General features: G+C 41.2%; 1 protein-coding gene across 1 annotated transcript in view; it reads right to left on the bottom strand.

Annotated features, from left to right (window-relative positions):
- LOC138665626 (neurotrypsin-like) overlaps positions 1-22,745 on the bottom strand; it is a 98,074-nt gene that overhangs the window by 51,685 nt on the left and 23,644 nt on the right. Inside the window, exons 2-8 of the mRNA XM_069753276.1 lie at positions 22,671-22,716; positions 13,255-13,497; positions 9,033-9,174; positions 2,771-2,943; positions 2,496-2,643; positions 604-782; positions 382-523 (exon numbers count right to left, since the gene is read on the bottom strand). Coding sequence (XP_069609377.1) covers positions 382-523; positions 604-782; positions 2,496-2,643; positions 2,771-2,943; positions 9,033-9,174; positions 13,255-13,497; positions 22,671-22,716 — 1,073 coding nt within the window. The remainder of the gene's footprint in view (positions 1-381; positions 524-603; positions 783-2,495; positions 2,644-2,770; positions 2,944-9,032; positions 9,175-13,254; positions 13,498-22,670; positions 22,717-22,745) is intronic.

Genomic DNA, 22,745 nt, shown 5'->3' on the forward strand with positions numbered 1-22,745 from the left:
AAATGGACAGCATGTGACTTAAATATGAGTGTCTGAGCAAAGGGTCCGAATACTTATGACCATGTGATATTTCAGTTTTTCATTTTTATTCAATTTGCAAAAATTTCTACATTTCTGTTTTTTTTCAGTCAAGATGGGGAGCAGTCTGTAGATTAATGTGAAAAAAAATTAACTTTTTTGAATTTGCCAAATGACTGCAATGAAACAAAGAGTGAAAAATTTAATGGCGTATGAATACTTTCCGTACCCACTGTAATATGCAGTAGTAGTAATGCAAACATCACCTTTCTATAGAGTTTGCATAGGTCCTCATCAATGAAGACAATTGTTTCGCTTCCTACAACCACTTTCATTATTTATTTGATTACGATTTATAAATACCTGAAGCCTAAATGTCTGCAAACCACCTGTGCATTACGTTCAGTCCAGCCATCATCACATACGGTTCCCCAATCTCCATTATAAAATACTTCCACTCGTCCTTCAGCAATATTTTGACCACCAGATAATCTCACAGATCCATCTGTAACATACAGAAAATGTACTTTAAATTAGGCTTCTTTCTTATTTGTCATGGTTAATATCAAGCCAAAACTAACTTACCTGTATAAGGATTACAGGAAACTCCAGCATCTTCAATATGGTCACAGTTGTGATGTCCCCAGTCGTTCTTCTGACAGAAATCCAATGAAGACTCATTACCCAAACACTCAACTTCATCAAGCAATACGGGACCTTTGCCTTGTCCATAATGAGCCCATACCCAGGCTTTAGGCTTCCCACTAAAATGAAATAATGTTACCTTTAAATGTTTGGACAAACTAATTTTTTTAGAGTAATTTTACATTAAAGTATATGGACATCATAGAAAATCCATAGTTGTAATCTGCCTTCGTTCTGGCAGCACCTGGCCATCCATGTAGTAAGTGGTTGGCTAAGGCCAATATGTAATATTACAGGGCCTTGAAAAAGTATTCATATCCCGTGATCATTTCCATATTTTTTCACGCTAGACCCACAAACTTAAATGTGTTTTATTGGAATTTTATGTGATATACCAACACAAAGAAGCAGGTATTTGTGAAGCGTAAAGGAAATGATACATTAATTTTCTAATTATTTTAAAATTATAAATCTGAAAATTGTGATGTGCATTTATATTCAGCCCCCTGTGGTCAGATACCCCTAAATAAAATACCGAGTGACCAATTATCTCCAGAAGTCACACAATTAGTGAATGTAGTCCACCTGTTTGCAATTTATTCTCAGTATAACTGCAGATGTTCTGTGAAAGTCTCAGAGATTTGTTTGAGAACATTAGGGATCAAACAGCAACATGAAAACCAAGGAACACACCAGATAGGTCAGGGATAAAGTTGTGGTGTAGAGTCAAGCAAGGTTAGGTTATAAAAAACAGCTCAAGCTCTGAACATCTAACGTAGCACTGTTCAATCCCTCATCCAAAAATAGAAGGAATATGGCACAACTATAAACCTACCAAGACATGGCCGTCCATCTAAATTGACATCCCTAACAAGGAGAGCACTTATTGCCTCCACTTGTACTTAAGTATTTGCTAGTTATCATGTGGTATTGTTTGATTTTTTTTATCTATCTTCTTAAAGCCTTCTACCACTTTGTGGGCCTCCACTATTTTCCTTTTCAGAGTGCTAGACAGCTACTTAGAAGAATCTATGGGTGCTGCTTTTTGGCACAAGGTTAGAAATTTGCATTACCTGGCCTTTCCTAACGATAGTAGGGAACAAGCCATAATTAAGGTCTGAAACATTTGTCAAAGTTATCTGAAATCTCCAAGGGTGCTTAAACTCTTGCATAAGCCCATCTTCCTTTTTGTAATTTTGCAATGAAAATATATATATAGTTATATATTGCCTAAAATACAAAGTATTTTCATAGGCTCCGGGGTGGTCTGTGTGTGTGTGGGTGTGTGTGTGTGTGTGTGTGTGTGTGGGGGGGGGGGGGGGGGGTCCTTATATCGGCACAAGCATATCATTAACTCAAAACTGAAAATAAAGATTACACAAAAACCACAAGACGGATTTCATCAACCAAGGTATCATTGTAATCATTATAATAGCACCAACCTGCCACTGTCTGTAGGTTATTCAGCACAATTCTGCTGACAAGGTCCCTTTAACTGTTCACAATAGCAGTAATTTTGATGAGGGTAGCCCAAGCTTTTACATGCCACTGTATATTTCAATTAAATTATTATTGTTTGTAATATTCTGAATATGCATAGAGACTCCATTTAATGTGGCTCTATTCTTTTTTGCTATATACTGTAAAATTGTTTGGCTACATTGTTTCCAGCCCCCTTCTTATATATTTTATTTATTTTTGGTGGCCATTGTTCCCCTTTTTTAAACCTTTACAAAATAGATGTATTTATTTGATGTTGAGCAGAGAAAATGCAAGGCTCCTGTACTACATTTAGACTCACAATGCAACAGGTTGTAGTAGATGGTACTCACTTAAAGCCTACTTGTCTGCATATAACTTCAGCATCTTTGTCATCCCAGTGATCATCGCAAATTGTTCCCCACTGACCCTTAAAAAATACTTCAATTCGACCCTCAAACCGGTCCTTTCCTCCCACGAGACGGAGAGGGGGCTTTAAATCTGCTCTTCAAAGAATGAAAAATAAGATCTTATTAGTAGTGGTGATTAGTGACACTATAAGTAGGTTTCAGGTAAGCAGAATATCAAAATAGTTGTCTGTCAGGATAGAAAAGTGTTAAAAATTTACCTTCAGGTGGAGAACAGTTAATAGCAGCCACCTTTCTGTTACTGCAACTTTTGCCCTTGGTATAGCTGCAGTGCAGCAAGGCTTTCTCGTCCCCTCGGCAGTTGGCAGATTCTAGATGTATAGGCATTGTCCACGGAGTATAATCAGGGATCTTTTTGGCTGTGCCAATTTCACTGTTAAAATAATTAGCAAAAAATGTTTTCCAAATTTAAACGACACATACAACGATGACCAGATGATACATGGCAGCAATGCTGCCGGTGCCCCTGCATGGTTGGGCTTACTCACCGGCCCAGCCCCACGGCGTGGTCTCCCGGCGTGTCCCTCCTGCTTTCTGGTGTGCGCACCGCAGTTCCCAGCGGCGCACCTAGTACGCGCATATGCATGCTCCACTGTTCTTAAAAGGGCAGAGCGCATATTCTACATGCCCTCAGCTTGTTCCTGAGAGGCATTTATCAAAATGTAGTACAGCTGCAAGATGGCTACCAGCCAATAGCTGGGAGACATCTTGTGTAAGAGACTCCCTCTCACCCAAGGAGTCACCGAGCAACACAGTGAATCATTAGTTAGTGAGGTGTACTACTAGTGAGTTGTGAGGTCCATTGGCCCATTGGTCCAGGTGTGGCCAGAGCTGAAACGTTATCCTGTTTCCTGTTAGACCAGTATAGTTAGTATAGTTAGTCCTTGTTCCTGTCCCTGCTTCGACGGTGTCCATACCCTGAAACCGCATCAGCGGGACCTGAACTGTTTCCTGAGACCAGTGTGCCTAATCTATCCCTGCTGCCGTCCTGTTGCCAAAGTCTGAACCAAACCCTGTGGCCATCCTCTCGGCAGTGTCTAAACCTGTCCCTGTGGCCATCCCATCTGCTATTCGGAGACTGCACAGTCTGAACATGTCCCTGTGGCTGTCCTGTCGGTACAGTCTGAACCTGTCCCTGTAGCCATCCCGTCTGCTATCTAGAGACTGTACAGTCTGAACCTGTCCCTGTGGCGATCCTGTTGGCACAGTATGAACCTGCCCCTCTGGCCGTCCCGTCAGTTATCCAGAGACTCCACAGCCTTAACCTGTCCCTGTCCCTGTAGCCGTCCCATCAGCTATCCGGAGACTGCATAGTCAAGACCTGTCCCTCTGGCCATCCAGTCAGCTATCCAGAGACAGCACAGTCTGAACCTGTCCCTGTGGCCATCCCGTCTGCTATCCAGTGACAGCACAGTCTGAACCTGTCCCTAGTGACCGTCCTCCCCTGTCTAGGAATCTGAGTACACGGCTTAGACCCATGGGGTCAGCTGCTACTGTCAGACAATGCCCTGGAGTGGCACCTGTCACACAAGCCTAAGCTCACCACTGAAGCTCATCAGTGAACACCAAGGTAGCTGCTTAGTCATGCCCCTCCAGGAAAACTTCGGTCTGTGGCAAAGTGAGTCTATGAACCATGTGCGCCACCTGCATGTGTATCACTACAATAAACATCTAATGTCTAAATCGCACTTTTTTAAGATTTGTATGACACTTCCGAGGTTAAAAGCACAGTACTTTAAAAAAGTTTTAGGCAGGAGTGGAAAAAAATGCTACAAAGTAAGAATGATTTAAAAACTAGAAGTGTTAATAGTTTATTTATATCATCAAAACAATATTTGGTGTGATCACCCTTTGCCTCTTCAAAATGACATTGATAATTCATCTACATACACATGCACACAGGTTTTGAAGGAACACTTCAGAGAGAGAACTAATTACAGATGTTCTGTTGATGTAGACCTGGGTAAATCCTTTTGTCTCTTTGTGTAATCTCAGCCAGACTCTATGATGGTGATATCTTCATTTCCAAGAACTCTTTGTTCTTCTTTCAAGACTGAGCACAACAATAAGACATATAATAATATAGTTATACTGCATCAGCAAGGTCTTTACCAGGAGTTTGAAGATGTACCGTTCAAGCTCCTTTTTGGAAGCAAAATGGACAATTCTAAGCACTGTTGTATAAATGGTTGGCCAAGGAAATGTAGTGAAGCAGATGAAGAATACATTATGCTTATGTCCTTTTGAAAGCAGGTAAACGGATGCAGTAACGGCCAGAGGCAGAGCAAGGGTTAACAGAGGAATTTAATCTAACAGCGTTACTCCACACAGGGAGGGGATAAATGAAATATGGGGCAGTACAACTGTATACAATCAACTTAAGAGCAACTGGTATATGATTAGACAAAAAAGAGTTCAAAAGCATAAACTTATCAATCCGGCGTTGAAGAGGGGTAGTCTCTGAGATGGTCTGGCCTAAAAGCTTGGAGAATCCGGTGTCGTCCTGGTTTGGAAAGGGCCTTGAATCCTGGTGTCGCCGGTGGTCCTGAAATGTCCGGCTGCAGGTTCTGGATCCAAGGGGAGAATTCACTGAAGGAGGAATAGTCCTTTCTTTTAGGTACCGACACAATACAGGAGCGGGTATGTCAGATAGCCGCACACTTTCTGCGGCCTGGTGGTCTGGTCTGGGGGTGCACCCTCTACGGTCTGGCTGAGGGGAGGACCCATGGTCAGAGGTCTCTGGAAGCGTCTGCGCCTGTGATCTCCGGTAAGCTGGTGTAGGCCCCTCTGGCTGAGGCCTACTTCATCCTGACTGTGCTGTGCAGGAAGGCTCGCACTCTGTTCCCGCACCCTATAGCTTCCCGCCCAATCTGACCTGCTTCCCACGTATTGTCACCCTTTTATGTCCTCCACACCCCCTGGTCTTAAGTTCAAAGGTCTGTCCGGGGAACTAAACTCTCCCCCCTGCAACACGGGTGACAGCACCAATGGTTCTGGACTCGTTCTGGAAAAGGCACGCTGCGGCCATCTCTCCTCCTTACACTTTCAAAATTGGAAGATGTCCAGCAATGCCATCAGCTCAGAACTGGCAGCAACTAGTGGGACCCAGCTACACCTATTTACTTTTCACAGAAGTCTGGCCAGAAGATTGGAAGAATAGTAGTCTAAAGACATACCTTTGACATGGAAACAGGCCAGGTGACTCAACTATGCCAAAAAACATTGGAACCGTGGTGTAGAAATACAACAGAAAATGCTTTGGGTGGGTGAGTCAAAATGGGAAATATTTAACTGTAATAATAGGACGTTTGTTTTCCAAAAGGGCTGGAGAGCAGGTTAATAATGAGTGACTGCAGGCAACTGTGAAGTATAGCAGAGGAGTTCTTGTAGGTTTGGTGGTGCATTATAGGAAATGGAGTTGGGGACTTGGTCTATTTTATTGTTCTCCTCAATTCTGGGAAATAAAAGCTTATAGTACACCACCATGTAATACCATCAAAGAGGCACCTGATAGACAATGACCCCAATCATATATCCAATATCATTAAGATCTATCTTCAGCATAAAGAAGAACAAGGAGTCCTTGAATAGATGCCTCACAGAGCCCTGATCTCAACATCAAGGTTGTGTGGGATTACATGAAGAGACAGACAGATGTGTGTAAGCCTACATCCATAGAAGATCTGTGGTTAGTTCTCCTACATGTGTGGAACAATCTTTCTCCCGAGTTTCTTCAAAAAACTGTGTGTAAGTGTACTTAGGAGAATTGATGCTATTTTGAAGGTAAAGGGCGGTCAATAGAAATATTGATATGATTTAGTTTTCTCTTTTGTTCATTCACTTTGAATTTTTGTTAAATCGATGAAAATAAATTAGCGCTTCTTTTTTTAAATCACTTTTATTCTGCAGCTTTTTTTCAACACCTGTCTAAATGTCTAAAATTTTTGCACAGTACTTTATATGTTGGAATAATTCCCTTTTTTTGTCTTTGTTTGGGGCAATAGTTCATGAAACATTATCTGAAATGCAGGCATAGCTGGTGTCCAGTGTAAAAGAGAAGCAGTTTTAACTGAATTAGCATACTGTAATTTGTTGCTACTGGGGTTTTACAGGACTAAAGGTACCTTCACACTAAACGACGCTGCAGCGATCCAGACAACGATCCGGATCGCTGCAGCGTCGCTGTTTGGTCGCTGGAGAGCTTAGTAACCCGATGTTTACCCTGGTTACCATCCTAAAAGTAAAAACAAACACTACATACTTACCTTCCGCTGTCTGTCCTCGGCGCTCTGCTTCTCTGTACTGGCTGTGATCACAGCAGCCGGAAAGCAGAGCGGTGACGTCACCGCTCTGCTTTCCGGCCGCTGTGCTCACAGTCAGTGCAGGAAAGCACAGCGCCAGGCACAGACAGCGAAAGGTAAGTATGAAGCGTTTGTTTTTTTTTACTTTTACGCTGGTAACCAGGGTAAACATCGGGTTACTAAGCGCGGCCCTGCGCTTAGTAACCCAATGTTTACCCTGGTTACCAGCGAAGACATCGCTGAATCGGTGTCACACACGCCGATTCAGCGATGTCAGCGGGAGAGCCAGCGACCAAATAAAGTTCTGGCCTTCTAGCCCCGACCAACGACATCACAGCAGGATTCTGATCGCTGCTGTGTGTCAAACTGAACGATATCGCTAGCGAGGACGCTGCAACGTCACGGATCGCTAGCGATATCGTTTAGTGTGAAGGTACCTTTAAGTATTGACAGCCTATCTGTTGTGAATTCTGTTGTCGGGCTCCCTCCTGTGGTCATGAATGGTACTTCAGCTGGTTCTGTCCATGGACTTCCAACCTCTGGTGGGTGTTTCTGAGTTTCCTTCCACAGGTGACGAGGTTAATTCGTTAGCAGGCTGCTCTATTTAACTCCACTTAGATCTTTGCTCCATGCCACCTGTCAATGTTTCAGTATTGGTCTAGTTCACTCCTGGATCATTCTTGTGACCTGTCTTCCCAGCAGAAGCTAAGTTCCAGCTTGTATTTCTTTGGTTTGCTATTTTTCTGTCCAGCTTGCTATTTTTATTGTTGTCTTGCTTGCTGGAAGCTCTGGGACGCAGAGAGAGCGCCTCCGCACCGTGAGTCGGTGCGGAGGGTCTTTTTGCGCCCTCTGCGTGGTCTTTTTGTAGGTTTTTGTGCTGACCGCAAAGTAACCTTTCCTATCCTCGGTCTGTTCAGTAAGTCGGGCCTCACTTTGCTAAATCTATTTCATCTCTGTGTTTGTATTTTCATCTTTACTCACAGTCATTATATGTGGGGGGCTGCCTTTTCCTTTGGGGAATTTCTCTGAGGCAAGGTAGGCTTTATTTTTCTTTCTTCAGGGCTAGCTAGTTCCTTAGGCTGTGCCGAGTTGCATAGGGAGCGTTAGGCGCAATCCACGGCTATTTCTAGTGTGTTTGATAGGATTAGGGATTGCGGTCAGCAGAGTTCCCACGTCCCAGAGCTCGTCCTTTATTATCAGTAACTATCAGGTCATTCCGTGTGCTCTTAACCACCAGGTCCATTATTGTCCTGACCACCAGGTCATAACACCTATCCTTGCGTTTGATCGGTGTGGGTCTGACCCCTGTAGTGACTGGGTAATAAAGGTACAGTGATGTCTCTGTCTCGTCATCCTTATCCAGACTCATACATGCATTCATAAATGCAGCTGCGTTTCATAGTTGAACATACAGACAATCTACTGTGTCCTTTTGTTCTGCTGATTATGAGAGGTCCGAGTGTAAGAGTGTGTTAGACCCCTTCAATTACACATCAATTGCCTATATTTAGGATAAGACGTTAAGGTTTTAGTCCAGGAAGATCATTTTAACATGCAATGAGCATTTTTCCTTCTTAAGTTAATTTCCTGTGATGACTTTAGAGCTACTTATCAATTCGTGTCTGGTTCACTAGAAGGAATGTCCTCGCTATATCTGTTTTTAGAGCACAAGTAACCCAATTCACATATTTCATGTCCAACTAACTATACAAAATATTCAATATCTGAAAGTGTGCACTACTCATATAGATATAGCTGTCCATAGGCATTACACAACCAGTGGCCAAATTGAGGCCTACTCCTATAACTCCACTATAAGCATCTGCTTGGGTCATCTAAAAAGGACAAGAGTGATAATAGCAGGTGCCAGACAACTTGGGAGGCACCTCTTGGAAAACCAACAGGATAACACTGGTTAAGATATAAGTTATCCAGTCTACCATTATTCATAGGGATGTGAATGATGTACATCAATATCAATCTCCTATGTATGGTCAGCTTACGACTCACTAAAAAAACAACATGACAAGAGCAGAAAAGATTGTCAAGCTCATGGATGAGGACATATATTCAGAGATGAGCAGCTAGAGAACAACCAGTAGGCATACTTTATTCTTAGAAATGTACAGTCATGCACAATGTATCAGTTCTTCAAACTGACCTGATTCCAAGCTGTCGGCAGACCACACTTGCATCCCAATCTGTCCAGAAGTCACCACATATTGTTCCCCAAGCCCCTTCGAAATAGAGCTGTACTCCACCACTGTGGGATGAATGGCCAGCCACCAGCAGACGAATAGCACCTATAGGGAATATGTGTAGTTCTCAGCATTGACAACATATGAAGGGCTACTCATTTAATGAAGTGTAAATGGGAAACAGACATAATTTATCAAGTGAAATTTTTTATCTATAACTAGCTGAAGAGCCCGGCGTTGCCTGGGCATAGTAAATATCTGTGGTTAGTTATAGCACGTCACTTCTCTTATTTTCCCATCACGCCTCTCATTTTCCCAATCACATCTTTAATTTTCCCCCTCACATCTCTCATTTTCTCCCTCACACCTCTCATTTTCTCCCTCACTCCTCTCATTCCCCCCTAACACTTGTCATTTCGACCTCACATCTGTCATTTTCCGATCACTCCACTATTTTCCCTCACTCCTCTCATTTTGCACTCACACCTCTCATTTTCACCTCAGTATATACATGTTTGTCATCTCCCTTATACAGTGGGGCAAAAAAGTATTTAGTCAGTCAGCAATAGTGCAAGTTCCACCACTTAAAAAGATGAGAGGCGTCTGTAATTTACATCATAGGTAGACCTCAACTATGGGAGACAAACTGAGAAAAAAAAATCCAGAAAATCACATTGTCTGTTTTTTTATCATTTTTTTGCATATTATGGTGGAAAATAAGTATTTGGTCAGAAACAAACAATCAAGATTTCTGGCTCTCACAGACCTGTAACTTCTTCTTTAAGAGTCTCCTCTTTCCTCCACTCATTACCTGTAGTAATGGCACCTGTTTAAACTTGTTATCAGTATAAAAAGACACCTGTGCACACCCTCAAACAGTCTGACTCCAAACTCCACTATGGTGAAGACCAAAGAGCTGTCAAAGGACACCAGAAACAAAATTGCAGCCCTGCACCAGGCTGGGAAGACTGAATCTGCAATAGCCAACCAGCTTGGAGTGAAGAAATCAACAGTGGGAGCAATAATTAGAAAATGGAAGACATACAAGACCACTGATAATCTCCCTCGATCTGGGGCTCCACGCAAAATCCCACCCCGTGGGGTCAGAATGATCACAAGAACGGTGAGCAAAAATCCCAGAACCACGCGGGGGGACCTAGTGAATGAACTGCAGAGAGCTGGGACCAATGTAACAAGGCCTACCATAAGTAACACACTACGCCACCATGGACTCAGATCCTGCAGTGCCAGACGTGTCCCACTGCTTAAGCCAGTACATGTCCGGGCCCGTCTGAAGTTTGCTAGAGAGCATTTGGATGATCCAGAGGAGTTTTGGGAGAATGTCCTATGGTCTGATGAAACCAAACTGGAACTGTTTGGTAGAAACACAACTTGTCGTGTTTGGAGGAAAAAGAATACTGAGTTGCATCCATCAAACACCATACCTACTGTAAAGCATGGTGGTGGAAACATCATGCTTTGGGGCTGTTTCTCTGCAAAGGGGCCAGGACGACTGATCCGGGTACATGAAAGAAAGAATGGGGCCATGTATCGTGAGATTTTGAGTGCAAACCTCCTTCCATCAGCAAGGGCATTGAAGATGAAACGTGGCTGGGTCTTTCAACATGACAATGATCCAAAGCACACCGCCAGGGCAACGAAGGAGTGGCTTCGTAAGAAGCATTTCAAGGTCCTGGAGTGGCCTAGCCAGTCTCCAGATCTCAACCCTATAGAAAACCTTTGGAGGGAGTTGAAAGTCCGTGTTGCCAAGCGAAAAGCCAAAAATATCACTGCTCTAGAGGAGATCTGCATGGAGGAATGGGCCAACATACCAACAACAGTGTGTGGCAACCTTGTGAAGACTTACAGAAAACGTTTGACCTCTGTCATTGCCAACAAAGGATATATTACAAAGTATTGAGATGAAATTTTGTTTCTGACCAAATACTTATTTTCCACCATAATATGCAAATAAAATGTTAAAAAAACAGACAATGTGATTTTCTGGATTTTTTTTCTCAGTTTGTCTCCCATAGTTGAGGTCTACCTATGATGTAAATTACAGACGCCTCTCATCTTTTTAAGTGGTGGAACTTGCACTATTGCTGACTGACTAAATACTTTTTTGCCCCACTGTATATAGTATACACCTGTATGTCATCTCCTGTATATAGTATATACGTGTATGTCATCTCCCCTGTATATAGTATATACCTGCTGTGTGTCATCTCCCCTGTATATAGTATATACCTGTATGTCATCTCCTCCTATATATAGTATATACCTGTAGGTCATCTCCTCCTATATATAGTATATACGTGTATGTCATCTCCTCCTATATATAGTATATACCTGTATGTCATCTCCTTCTATAGTATATACCTGTATGTCATCTCCTCCTGTATATAGTATATACCTGTATGTCATCTCCTCCTGTATAGTATATACCTGTAGGTAATCTGCTCCTGTATATAGTATATACCTGTGTGTCATCTCCTCCTGTATATAGTATATACCTGTATGTCATCTCCTCCTGTATATAGTATGTACCTGTATGTCATCTCCTCCTCTATATAGTATATACCTGTGTGTCATCTCTCCTGTATATAGTATATATCTGTGTGTCATCTCCCCTGTATATAGTATATACCTCTGTGTCATCTCCTCCTGTATTAGACCTCGTTCACACGTTATTTGCTCAGTATTTTTACCTCAGTATTTGTAAGATAAATTGGCAGCCTGATAAATCCCCAGCCAACAGGAAGCCCTCCCCCTGGCAGTATATATTAGCTCACACATACACATAATAGACAGGTCATGTGACTGACAGCTGCTGTATTTCCTATATGGTACATTTGTTGCTCTTGTAGTTTGTCTGCTTATTAATCAGATTTTTATTTTCGAAGGCTAATACCAGACTTGTGTGTGTTTTAGGGCGAGTTTCGTTTGTCAAGTTGTGTGTGTTGAGTTGTGTGTGGCGACATGCATGTAGTGACTTTTGTGAGATGAGTTTTGTGTGGCAACATGCGTGTAGCAACGTTTTGTGTGTCGAGTTGCATGTGACAGGTTAGTGTAGCAAGTTGTGTGCAGCAAGTTTTGCGCATGGCGAGTTTTGCGCGTGGTGAGTTTTATGTCTGGTGCCTTTTGAGTATGTGCAAGTTTTGTGTGAGGCAACTTTTGCATGTGTTGCAAATTTTGTGCATGTGGCAATTTTTCCGAGTGGCGAGTTTTCCATGAGGTGAGTTTTGCACTTGTGGCGATTTTTGCGTGAGCCTAGTTTTTGCATGTGGCGAGTTTTGTGCGTGGTGAGTTTTGAGCGGCGACTTTTGTGTTTCGACTTTTATGTGGCGAGGTTGGCGTATGTGTGGTGAAATGTGTGCTGAGGGTGGTATATGTGTTCAAGCACGTGGTAGTGTGTGGCGCATTTTGTGTGTGTGTTCATATCCCCGTGTGTGGTGAGTATCCCATGTCGGGGCCCCACCTTAGCAACTGTACGGTATATACTCTTTGGCGCCATCGCTCTCATTCTTTAAGTCCCCCTTGTTCACATCTGGCAGCTGTCAATTTGCCTCCTACACTTTTCCCCATTATGTAGATAGGGGCAAAATTGTTTGGTGAATTGGAAAGCGCGGAGTTAAAATTTCACCTCACAACATAGCCTATGACGCTCTCGGGGTCCAGACGTGTGACTGTGCAAAAATTTGTGGCTGTAGCAGCGACACCTCCAACACTTTTCCTTTCACTTTTTCCCCATTATGTAGATAGGGGCAAAATTGTTTGGTGAATTGGAAAGCACGGGGTTAAAATTTCACCTGACAACGTAGCCTATGACGCTCTCGGGGTCCAGACGTGTGACTGTGCAAAATTTTGTTGCTGTAGCTGCGACGCTTCCAACACTTTTCCTTTCACTTTTTTCCCCATTATGTAGATAGGGGCAAAATTGTTTGGTGAATTGGAACGCGCGGGGTTAAAATTTCGCCTCACAACATAGCCTATGACGCTCTCGGGGTCCAGACGTGTGACTGTGCAAAATTTTGTGGCTGTAGCTGCGATGGTGCAGATGCCAATCCCGGACATACACACATACACACACACACACACACATTCAGCTTTATATAGTAGATTTGACTTAAAAAGGAGTATTTTGTTTGCTAGTGAAGTATAATTGATTTCCTGCACACATACCCTGGCTGCAGTCACAGTGAGCCCAGCTAATCATTCCCGACGGCTGGCGATAGAAGCACCACGGTGTATTTACTCCATCTGGATTCCTGCAGTAGTTGTGATACCCTAGTCCTCGTCCTGGATATTGCTTCATATAGTCAGGAAAGTCTGCCCAGTTCAGGCAGTCCAAGCCAAACTCTGTTCTGGAAATGGAGCCATTATAATAACCCAGAGAATCTACCCCATCAGAGCAGAGGTTGTAGCCTGCGAAGGATTCAAAAGTGTCTGTCAATTTTTATTCTTATTATTAATAACAACATTGTAGTTAAAGTAGTTTCCAGGCAGAAAATATTCATAAATTACCTATAAAGAGTAACTTTTTAATGTAACTTTCTAATATAGCTCCATTAGGCCAGGTGCCCCAATCCACCAGTAGCAGATCGTTCCCGGATCATAGCACCTTGGCCTCCGATCCTGTGCATGTACTGTCCAAATGACCAGAGCAGTGTGTGAAAGGGGCTGACTTCTTATTATGTAAGCCATTCTTCTTTTCCATCTATACGACTATGACAGAGAAGGAGGCTGGCTTAGTTATTGAAATAAGCAGTCAGCCAAGCCCTTCACACGTTGCTTTGGCCACAAACCAACCCAGAAAATACTAGAAGCCAAGCTGCTGTGTCCACTGGAGGATTCGGGGACCTGACCATATATAACTATATTAGAAAATGTATGGGTATTTGTTCCTGCGACAACTCCGTTAATCAAGCAATTGCAAGAGTAAAACACTGAAATAATACATGCACCTTTCCATACAGGATTTATAAAGTTTATTATCCCTAACAACAAAATTCAAACTGCGAGATCTATCTCTGATTAGGAAAAATGGCCCCATTGTACGCGCCATTGTGACTTCATTTCTGAATTTCAGTCTGTGCCTTTTCTTTTAGGCTTTTGCTGCATTTGATGTGTAGAATAGTAAAGTTACCCAATAAACTAAAAATATTCTTAAAATCTTAAGAAATATAAAGACATCTTTCTTTACCAGGAAGAAAAGTGACAAGGAATACAAATACAGTTAATACAACAGGTAGTTTTTCTGCACTGGAATCAGGTTCTGGTCAGGGGACGCGCGGTCAGTCCATGCATTGTGGTCCAGACTCGGACCGCGACACACAGATGTGTGAATCGGCCCTTACGCGGTACCCTACACTGACTAATCACTTCTTCATGATAATAACAGGAAAGGATATAAGCTGTCACATTTATTCTAATTTGGTTATTTATTTAAATATGAATTTCTCTTTATTTTATTATTTTACCAATTAAAATCATATTGTGAAACACTGTTTTTTTTAATTAGTTTTTATCTTCAGAGTGTAGATTTCTAATTTCTGTACATGGTTATGTGGGCTGGCCATCTTTCCTAAGCTGCAGCATTATTGACATCATTCAATAATAAGTTTTACAGCAGCCACATATATATGTAGGAAACAATAGTGCAGAGAGGTCATATATGGGAGAGTGTTCAAGGCATGCTTTGTGACCTGTGCAGGGAGAGGGAAGAGGTGAGTTGTGACCGTTACCTGTTGTGAATAGTGTGATTTTGTGTTGGCTATTTATGTGTTACCCTTCATTTTAATCCTGTCTATGCTGATAATGAGATGAAAAAAATCGATTTGTGCAGAACAGGAATTATGGCCTCGTGGTCATTGTGAAAACGGCAATACGTCAGGATTATTTTGAAACATAGGTAATGACATGCAAAAAAGGTCACTTAGATATTATAACAAAAACATGTTTGTAATGCTTTAATCAATAGGGCTTGTTGTTCCTACATAGTGGCATTTGACCCTTTGGAGCTCAATTAGCAGATGATTGACATTAGAGGGGTTGTCCGGCGGAGCGGGCCATTATGTGTCAGCAAGTATGTGATTTGAATACTTCCAGCCACATTCCAACTAGTCGTGTCCAGCCTTGGTCAATACACTTGCACCGAGCGAGGCCGTGGACGTCTAGTCGGCACATGACCACATGTATGGAAATCACATACTCGTGGTCACGTGCCCACCGTCGACACCGGAGAATCCTGACAGCTCACAGTGCACGTGATATGAGGAGTCGCAAGTCTGCAGTCACATAGTGTGACTGCAGAATTGTACCCTAAGGCCGTACAACCTCTTTAAGGTGTACTCTAATTAGACAGTTGCTTTTTTTTAACCCTCTATACACATTTATGCTCCACTCTGTTAGGGTACATGTGTTTTCAATGGGAAAAGGGTTATAAGACACTGCCAGACTCCTTTCGTTTGAGAACACATGATTGTGCATTTAAAATCTTACACTCCTGATCATCTGACATCAGGGAAAGGTTGGGGCATCATTATAAACATTAGATTGTCCGCTGGTCTCTCGCAAATCATTGTGTTCATTCAAGTAAATCATCAGGTTTTTACCTCAAATGTAAACAAGCACAATAAGAGAAATGTCTGCTTCTGCTGTGTTTAGCTCAAAATTGCCTAGACTGCTAGACAAAGATATGAAATAATTAGTACAGGTGCTTCTCACTAAATTAGAATCATCAAAAAGTTAATTTATTTCAGTTCTTCAATACAAAAAGTGAAACTCATATATTATATAGAGTCATTACAAACATAGTGATCTATTTCTAGTGTTTATTTTTGTTAATGTTGATGATTATGGCTTACAAGTTACAACCAATGAAAACCCAAAAGTCATTATCTCAGTAAATTAGAGGACTTTATAACACCAGCTTGAAAAATGATTTTGAAATCCGAAAAGTTGGCCTACTGAAATGTATGTTCAGTAAAAGCACTCAATATTTGGTCGGGGCTCCTTTTGCATCAATTACTGCATCAATGTAGAGCGGCATGGAGACGATCAGCCTGTGGTACTGCTGAGGTGTTATGGAAGCCCAGGTTCCTTTGAAAGCAGCTTTCAGCTCGTCTGCATTGTTAGGTCTGGTGTCTCTCATCTTCCTCTTGACAATACCCCATAGATTATCTATGAGGTTAAGGTCAGGCAAGTTTGCTGACTAGTCAAGCACAGTGATACTTTGGCAGTGTGGACAGTTGCCAATTCCTGCTGGAGAATGAAATTTCCATCTCCAAAAAGCTTGTCGACAGAGGGAAGCACAAAGTGCTCTAAAACTTCCTGGTAGATGGCTGTGCTGACTTTGGTCTTGATAAAACACAGTGGACCTACACCAGCAAATGACATGGCTCCCCAAACCATCACTGATTGTGGAAACTTCAAGCAGCTTGGATTGTGTGCCTCTCCACTCTTCCTCCAGACTCTGAGACCTTGATTTCAATGAAATGCAAAATTTACTTTAATCTGAAAACAACTTGGACCAACTTTTTCTCCTTCTGGCGTTGTCTATTGGTCATGAGTGGCTTGACACAAGAAGTGCGACACTTGTAGCCCATGTCCTGGATACATCTGTGTGTGGTGGCTCTTGAAGCAATGACTCCAGCAGCAGTCCACTCCTTGTGAATCTCCCTCAAATTTGTGAATGGCCTTCTCTTAACAATCCTTTCAAGGCTGCGGTTATCCCGGTTGCTTGTGAACCTTTTTCTACCACACTTTTTCCTTCCACTCAACTTTCCATTAATATGCTTGGATACAGCACTCTGTGAACAGCCAGCTTCTTTAGCAACGACCTTTGTGGCTTACCCTTCTTGTGGAGTGTATCAATGACTGCCTTCTGGACATCTGTCATGTCAGCAGTCTTTCGCATGATTGTGGAGCCTACTAAAACAGACTAAGGGACCTTTTTAAACGATTAGGAGGCCTTTGCAGGTGTTTTTTGCAAATTTTTCTAATTTAGTGAGATACTGACTTTTGGGTTTTCATTGGCTGTAAGCCATAATCATCAACATTAACAGAAATAAACACTTGGAATAGATCACTCTTTTTGTAATGACTCTATATATGAGTTTCACTTTTTGTATTGAAGAACTGACATAAATTAACTTTTTGATGATATTCTAATTTTGTGAGAAGCACCTGTATATATTTAGAACTTTTGAAATTAAATAACAGGGAATTGATATTTAAGCAAACGCACTTACATATTTTACCAACATTTTCTCACAGAGACACAAAGCACAATGTGGCTACAGAAGGAACTGATGGAGAATATAGGCTCTCCACTCCTACTACACTGTGGATACATTTATATGTTTATGGTTTGTGCTTAAGACATCACATATAGCAACTGATTCCTTCCTAAAGAGACCTGGCACATTTACGATCCCCATGGGTACAGCTATATTTGTAACTTGTCAGGGGGATACTGTAGAAGGCTGTATTTTTAACATTGTGTTTATAGATGGAACAAGTGAAAAAATTTGGTCACAAATGAACTAAGAAAAGTATTTTGTCTGTCCAGGAGTTGGCGGATGCTTTAGTCCAGGTCTGGGAGGAGATCCTTCAAGAGACCATCCACCACCTCATTATGAGCATGCCCAGGCATTGTAGGGAGGTCATACAGGCACGTGGAGGCCACACACACTACTGAGCATCATTTCCTTGTCTTGAGGCATTTCCACTGAAGTTGGATCAGCCTGTAACTTCATTTTACACTTTGATTTTGAGCATCATTTCAACTCCAGACCTCTGTGGGATATTAGTTGTGATTTACGTTGATCATTTTTAGGTTTTATTGTTCTCAACACATTCCACTATGTAATGAATAAAGATTTACAACTAGAATATTTCATTCAGTGATATCTAGGATGTGGGATTTTAGTGTTCCCTTTATTTTGTTGAGCAGTGTATATATATATATATATATATATATATATATATATATATATATATATATATATATATGTGTATATATATATATATATATATATATATATATATATATATATATATATATACACATACATATATATATATACACTGCATGCAGAATTATTAGGCAAGTTGTATTTTGGATCACATGACAATGACACTTTTTATAAATGTTGTCCTACTCCAAGCTGTTCAGGCCTGAGAGCCAACTACCAATTAAGTAAATCAGGTGATTTGCATCTCTGTAATGAGGAGGGGTGTTGTCTAATGACATCAACACCCTATATAAGGTCTGCTTAATTATTAGGCAACTTCCTTTCCTTTGGCAAAATGAGTCAGAAGAGAGATTTGACGGGCTCTAAAAAGTCCAAAATTGTGAGATGTCTTGCAGTGGGATGCAGCAGTCTTGAAATTGCCAAATTCTTGAAGCTTGATCACCAAACAATCAAGCTTTTCATGGCCAATAGCCAACAGGGTCGCAAGAAGCATGTTGGGCAAAAAAGGCGCAAAATGACTGCCCATGAATTGAGGAAAATCAAGTGTGAAGCTGCCAAGATGCCATTTGCCACCAGTTTTGCCATATTTCAGAGCTGCAACATTACTGGAGTATCAAAAAGCACAAGGTGTGCGATACTCAGGGACATGGCCAAGGTAAGGAAAGCTGAAAAAATGACTGAAACGGCTGAAAAACGACCACCTTTGAATAAGAATCATAAGATAAAACGTCAAGACTGGGCCAAGAAATATCTTAAGACTGACTTTTCAAAGGTGTTATGGACTGATGAAATGAGAGTGACTCTTGATGGGCCAGATGGATGGGCCAGAGGCTGGATCAGTAAAGGGCAGAGAGCTCCACTCCGACTCAGACGCCAGCAAGGTGGAGGTGGGGTACTGGTATGGGCTGGTATCATCAAAGATGAACTTGTGGGACCTTTTTGGGTTGAGGATGGAGTGAAGATCAACTCCCAGACCTACTGCCAGTTTCTGGAAGACTTCTTCAAGCAGTGGTACATGAAGAAGTCGGTATCGTTGAAGAAAAACATGATTTTCATGCAGGACAATGCTCCATCACATGCCTCCAACTACTCCACAGCGTGGCTGGCAGGAAAGGTCTCAAAGAAGAAAAAAAAATGACATGGCCCCCTTGTTCACCTGATCTGAACCCCATAGAGAACCTGTGGTCCCTCATAAAATGTGATATCTACAGGGAGGGAAAACAGTACACCTCTCGGAACAGTGTCTGGGAGGCTGTGGTGGCTGCTGCACGCAATGTTGATCGTAAACAGATCAAGCAACTGACAGAATCTATGGATGGAAGGCTGTTGAGTGTCATTATAAAGAAAGGTGGCTATATTGGTCATTAATTTTTTGGGGATTTTGTTTTTGCATATCAGAAATGTTTATTTCTATATTTTGTGCAGTTATATTGGTTTATCTGGTGAAAATAAACAAGTGAGATGTTAATATATTTGGTTTTTATTAAGTTGCCTAATAATTCTGCACAGTAATAGTTACCTGCACAAACAGATATCCTCTTAAGATAGCCAAATCTAAAACAGAGAACATAGCTGTTGATCAATAATAAAAATAATCTTCTAAAATACAACTTGCCTAATAATTCTGCATGCAGTGCATATATATATATATATATATATATATACTGTATATATAATTACTAGGAAAATTACCCAGATCCGCACAGGTCTATTTGGTTTAACTGTTTGTTGTTTGTGTGTGTGGTTCAAAGCTTTGTTTGCTACTGAAATGAATCCAACATATCTGAAATATTATGTGTCTCTAGTGGTGTCCCAAAGAGATTTCAGTTAATATTTGCTTCTATATTAGTCTTTTTCTGAATATGTCAAGAACAGTAGGTCCTGGAGAAACCTGATGTAAGACCTTCTGAAGCCCCTGATTAATCTGTGTGCTAAATTTGATGAAGATTGATCCAGTCTGTTGGCCATTAATAAGTAATAGACAAGAGAAAATCACTTAATATATATTATTAGACTATTATTTACTAATGGCCAAAATACTGGACCAATCTCCACCAAATGTGGCATATATATAGGCCACAATCCCTCTCTGAGAAGAGACTCCACAGGCCATGTGCAGAGAACAGCCAGTATAAGTGGTACTATGCACAGTGGCTGTTTTGTTTGACCGAGCTGGGGCTAGCTCAGCCGTGTAGGAGTAGTCAGGGTCTGTTCTGTTCAGTTAACGACTGGACAAGACTGGGGATTTAGGTTTCTAATTATGTTTTAGTACTGTGCAACCTGTGGAAAGTAGTAAAAACTGCACGTTTTTGGACCAAATCCGCATTGCACGTGTCAAGGCTACCTAAGGCTTAAAGCCTTCTAGAGAGCGTGCATCCCCACTATATATGCATATATTTTATAGCATAGAATTTTATTAGATATGCAAACTCAATATGGTTAAAAAATTCAGCTCCAGTTCTGCACCATTCTGAGTGAAAATACATGACTATTGTGTGGAGTTTTATTTTCATTGTATTTTGCAAACCAAATTTGTCTCATTCTTCAGACGCAATATAATACAAAAGTTAAGGAAGCACTCCCATCTATATTTTTTTTATTAAATGTGTGTATATTTGCATAACGGGTAACGGTTCTCCTTCCGAAAAGCAACTTAACAGCTCTGGCATGCCAACGTAAGGAGGCTTATTCACAGTACAATGCTTCTCAGGAAAATTTAATATGCAAATTGCTTCTACAGAGAGGAAGAGGACTTGAACTCTACAGCGCCACCTGTTGGAAGCAGCGATCCTACAAGTCATTATCAAGGCTTTAACAGGCCTTGAAATGTGACTTAGGATAAAAGCCAAATCAGAATCTCAATTTTGAGACACAGTGTTTCGGGGTGTTGCCCCTCATCAGTGCAAAGTATGAGAAGTGATTTGGCTATGTGAAAGGCTCTAGACAGAGGTCTAAGAGATGTTTCTCCTTGTGGAGAGTGACATACCGTGTGGCTAAGGGAAGGAGGCTTATTCACTGTGCAATGCTCCTCTGGGAAATGTAATATGCAAATTGCCTCTTCAGAGAGGACGAGGACTTAAACTCTATAGTGCCAACTGTTGGAAGCCTCTCACCTAGCCAAATCAGTCCTCATACTTTACACTGATGAGGGGCAATAGCCCGGAACACCGTATCTGCAAATTGAGATTTGGATTAGGTTTTTATCCTAGGTCACATTTCAAGGCCCGTTAAGGGGTTGATAGTGACTTGTAGGATCGCTGCTTCCAAAAGGTGACACTATAGAGTTCATGTTCTCTTCCTCTCTGAAGAGGCAATTTGCATATGTGTATTTGCATGTAATGTAGTGTGAGTGTATTAATATACTCACCTACCACTGTATTCTTTGGGATCCAGCGCCGTTCTGCTCCTCTTCTCAGTGATGTCACCGCTCTGCCTTAAGACAAATACATTGCCCTCCACTGTATACCCAGCTGAATCCAATTTTTCTTTTATCGCATTTAGACCTCTCTCGTGGTCAATAGAAGTGTAAAGAGAGATTACGTCAAACGACGCCATAATCACCTCTCCATCCAGTTCTACCGCTTCCAATTTCCTTAAAAAATCAGTTGTGTATTTTATATCCGATTTACCTTGTTTCACAATGGGGTTGAAAATTTTGTCCAAAAATATACCCATTTTATTGAATATTGAGCCCACCCCCGAAATTATGGGGTGCCCCGGTGGGTTATCCAGCGTTTTATGTATTTTGGGGATTATATACAGCATTGGGGTTGTAGGTGTTTCAACCCATAAATATATATATAAATAGACACTAAGTATGGTTACCCACTGCTTGATAAAGGCTCAGATGGAGCTGAAACGTCGCCCAGTAAAGTGGGTTGATTAAATCTCCCACATTTTCACTGAAGAAATGGAGTGCTGCCTCTTCTTTTGAGTATATATATATATATATATATATATATATATATATATATATATATATATTTGTATATATATATATATTATTATTATTATTTATTATTATAGTGCCATTTATTCCATGGCACTTTACATGTGAGGAGGGGTATACATAATAAAACAAGTACAATAATCTTGACCAACACAAGTCACAACTGGTACAGGAGGAGAGAGGACCCTGCCCGCGAGGGCTCACAATCTACAAGGGATGGGTGAGAATACAGTAGGTGAGGATAGAGCTGGTCGTGCAGTGGCTTGGTCAATCGGTGGTGACTGCAGGTTGTAGGCTTGCCAGAAGAGATAGGTCTTCAGGTTCTTTTTGAAGGTTTCGCTGGTAGGTGAGTCTGATATGTTGTGGTAGAGAGTTCCAGAGTAGGGGGGATGCACGAAAGAAATCTTGTATACGATTGTGGGAAGAGGAGATAAGAGGGGAGTAGAGAAGGAGATCTATATATATATATATATATATATATATATATATATATATATATATATATATATATATATATATATATATATATATATATATATATATATATATACATACATGGGGTTGCTTCTTTAACAAAGGTTACACAATTATAAAAGGGTAAAGAATAAACTGTAAGAGCAGACGCAGTTGTGAAATGTTAGCTGTGACTCAGGGCAGAGTCATGTTCTTACCTGTAGGCAGCAGGTGCTTCTGGCTTTGGAGGGAATTTACGATATCCTAGGAATTTGCAAAATAGAGAAAATATT

The sequence above is a fragment of the Ranitomeya imitator genome, chromosome 2 (assembly GCF_032444005.1).
Source record: "Ranitomeya imitator isolate aRanImi1 chromosome 2, aRanImi1.pri, whole genome shotgun sequence".
Lineage (NCBI taxonomy): Eukaryota > Metazoa > Chordata > Amphibia > Anura > Dendrobatidae > Ranitomeya > Ranitomeya imitator.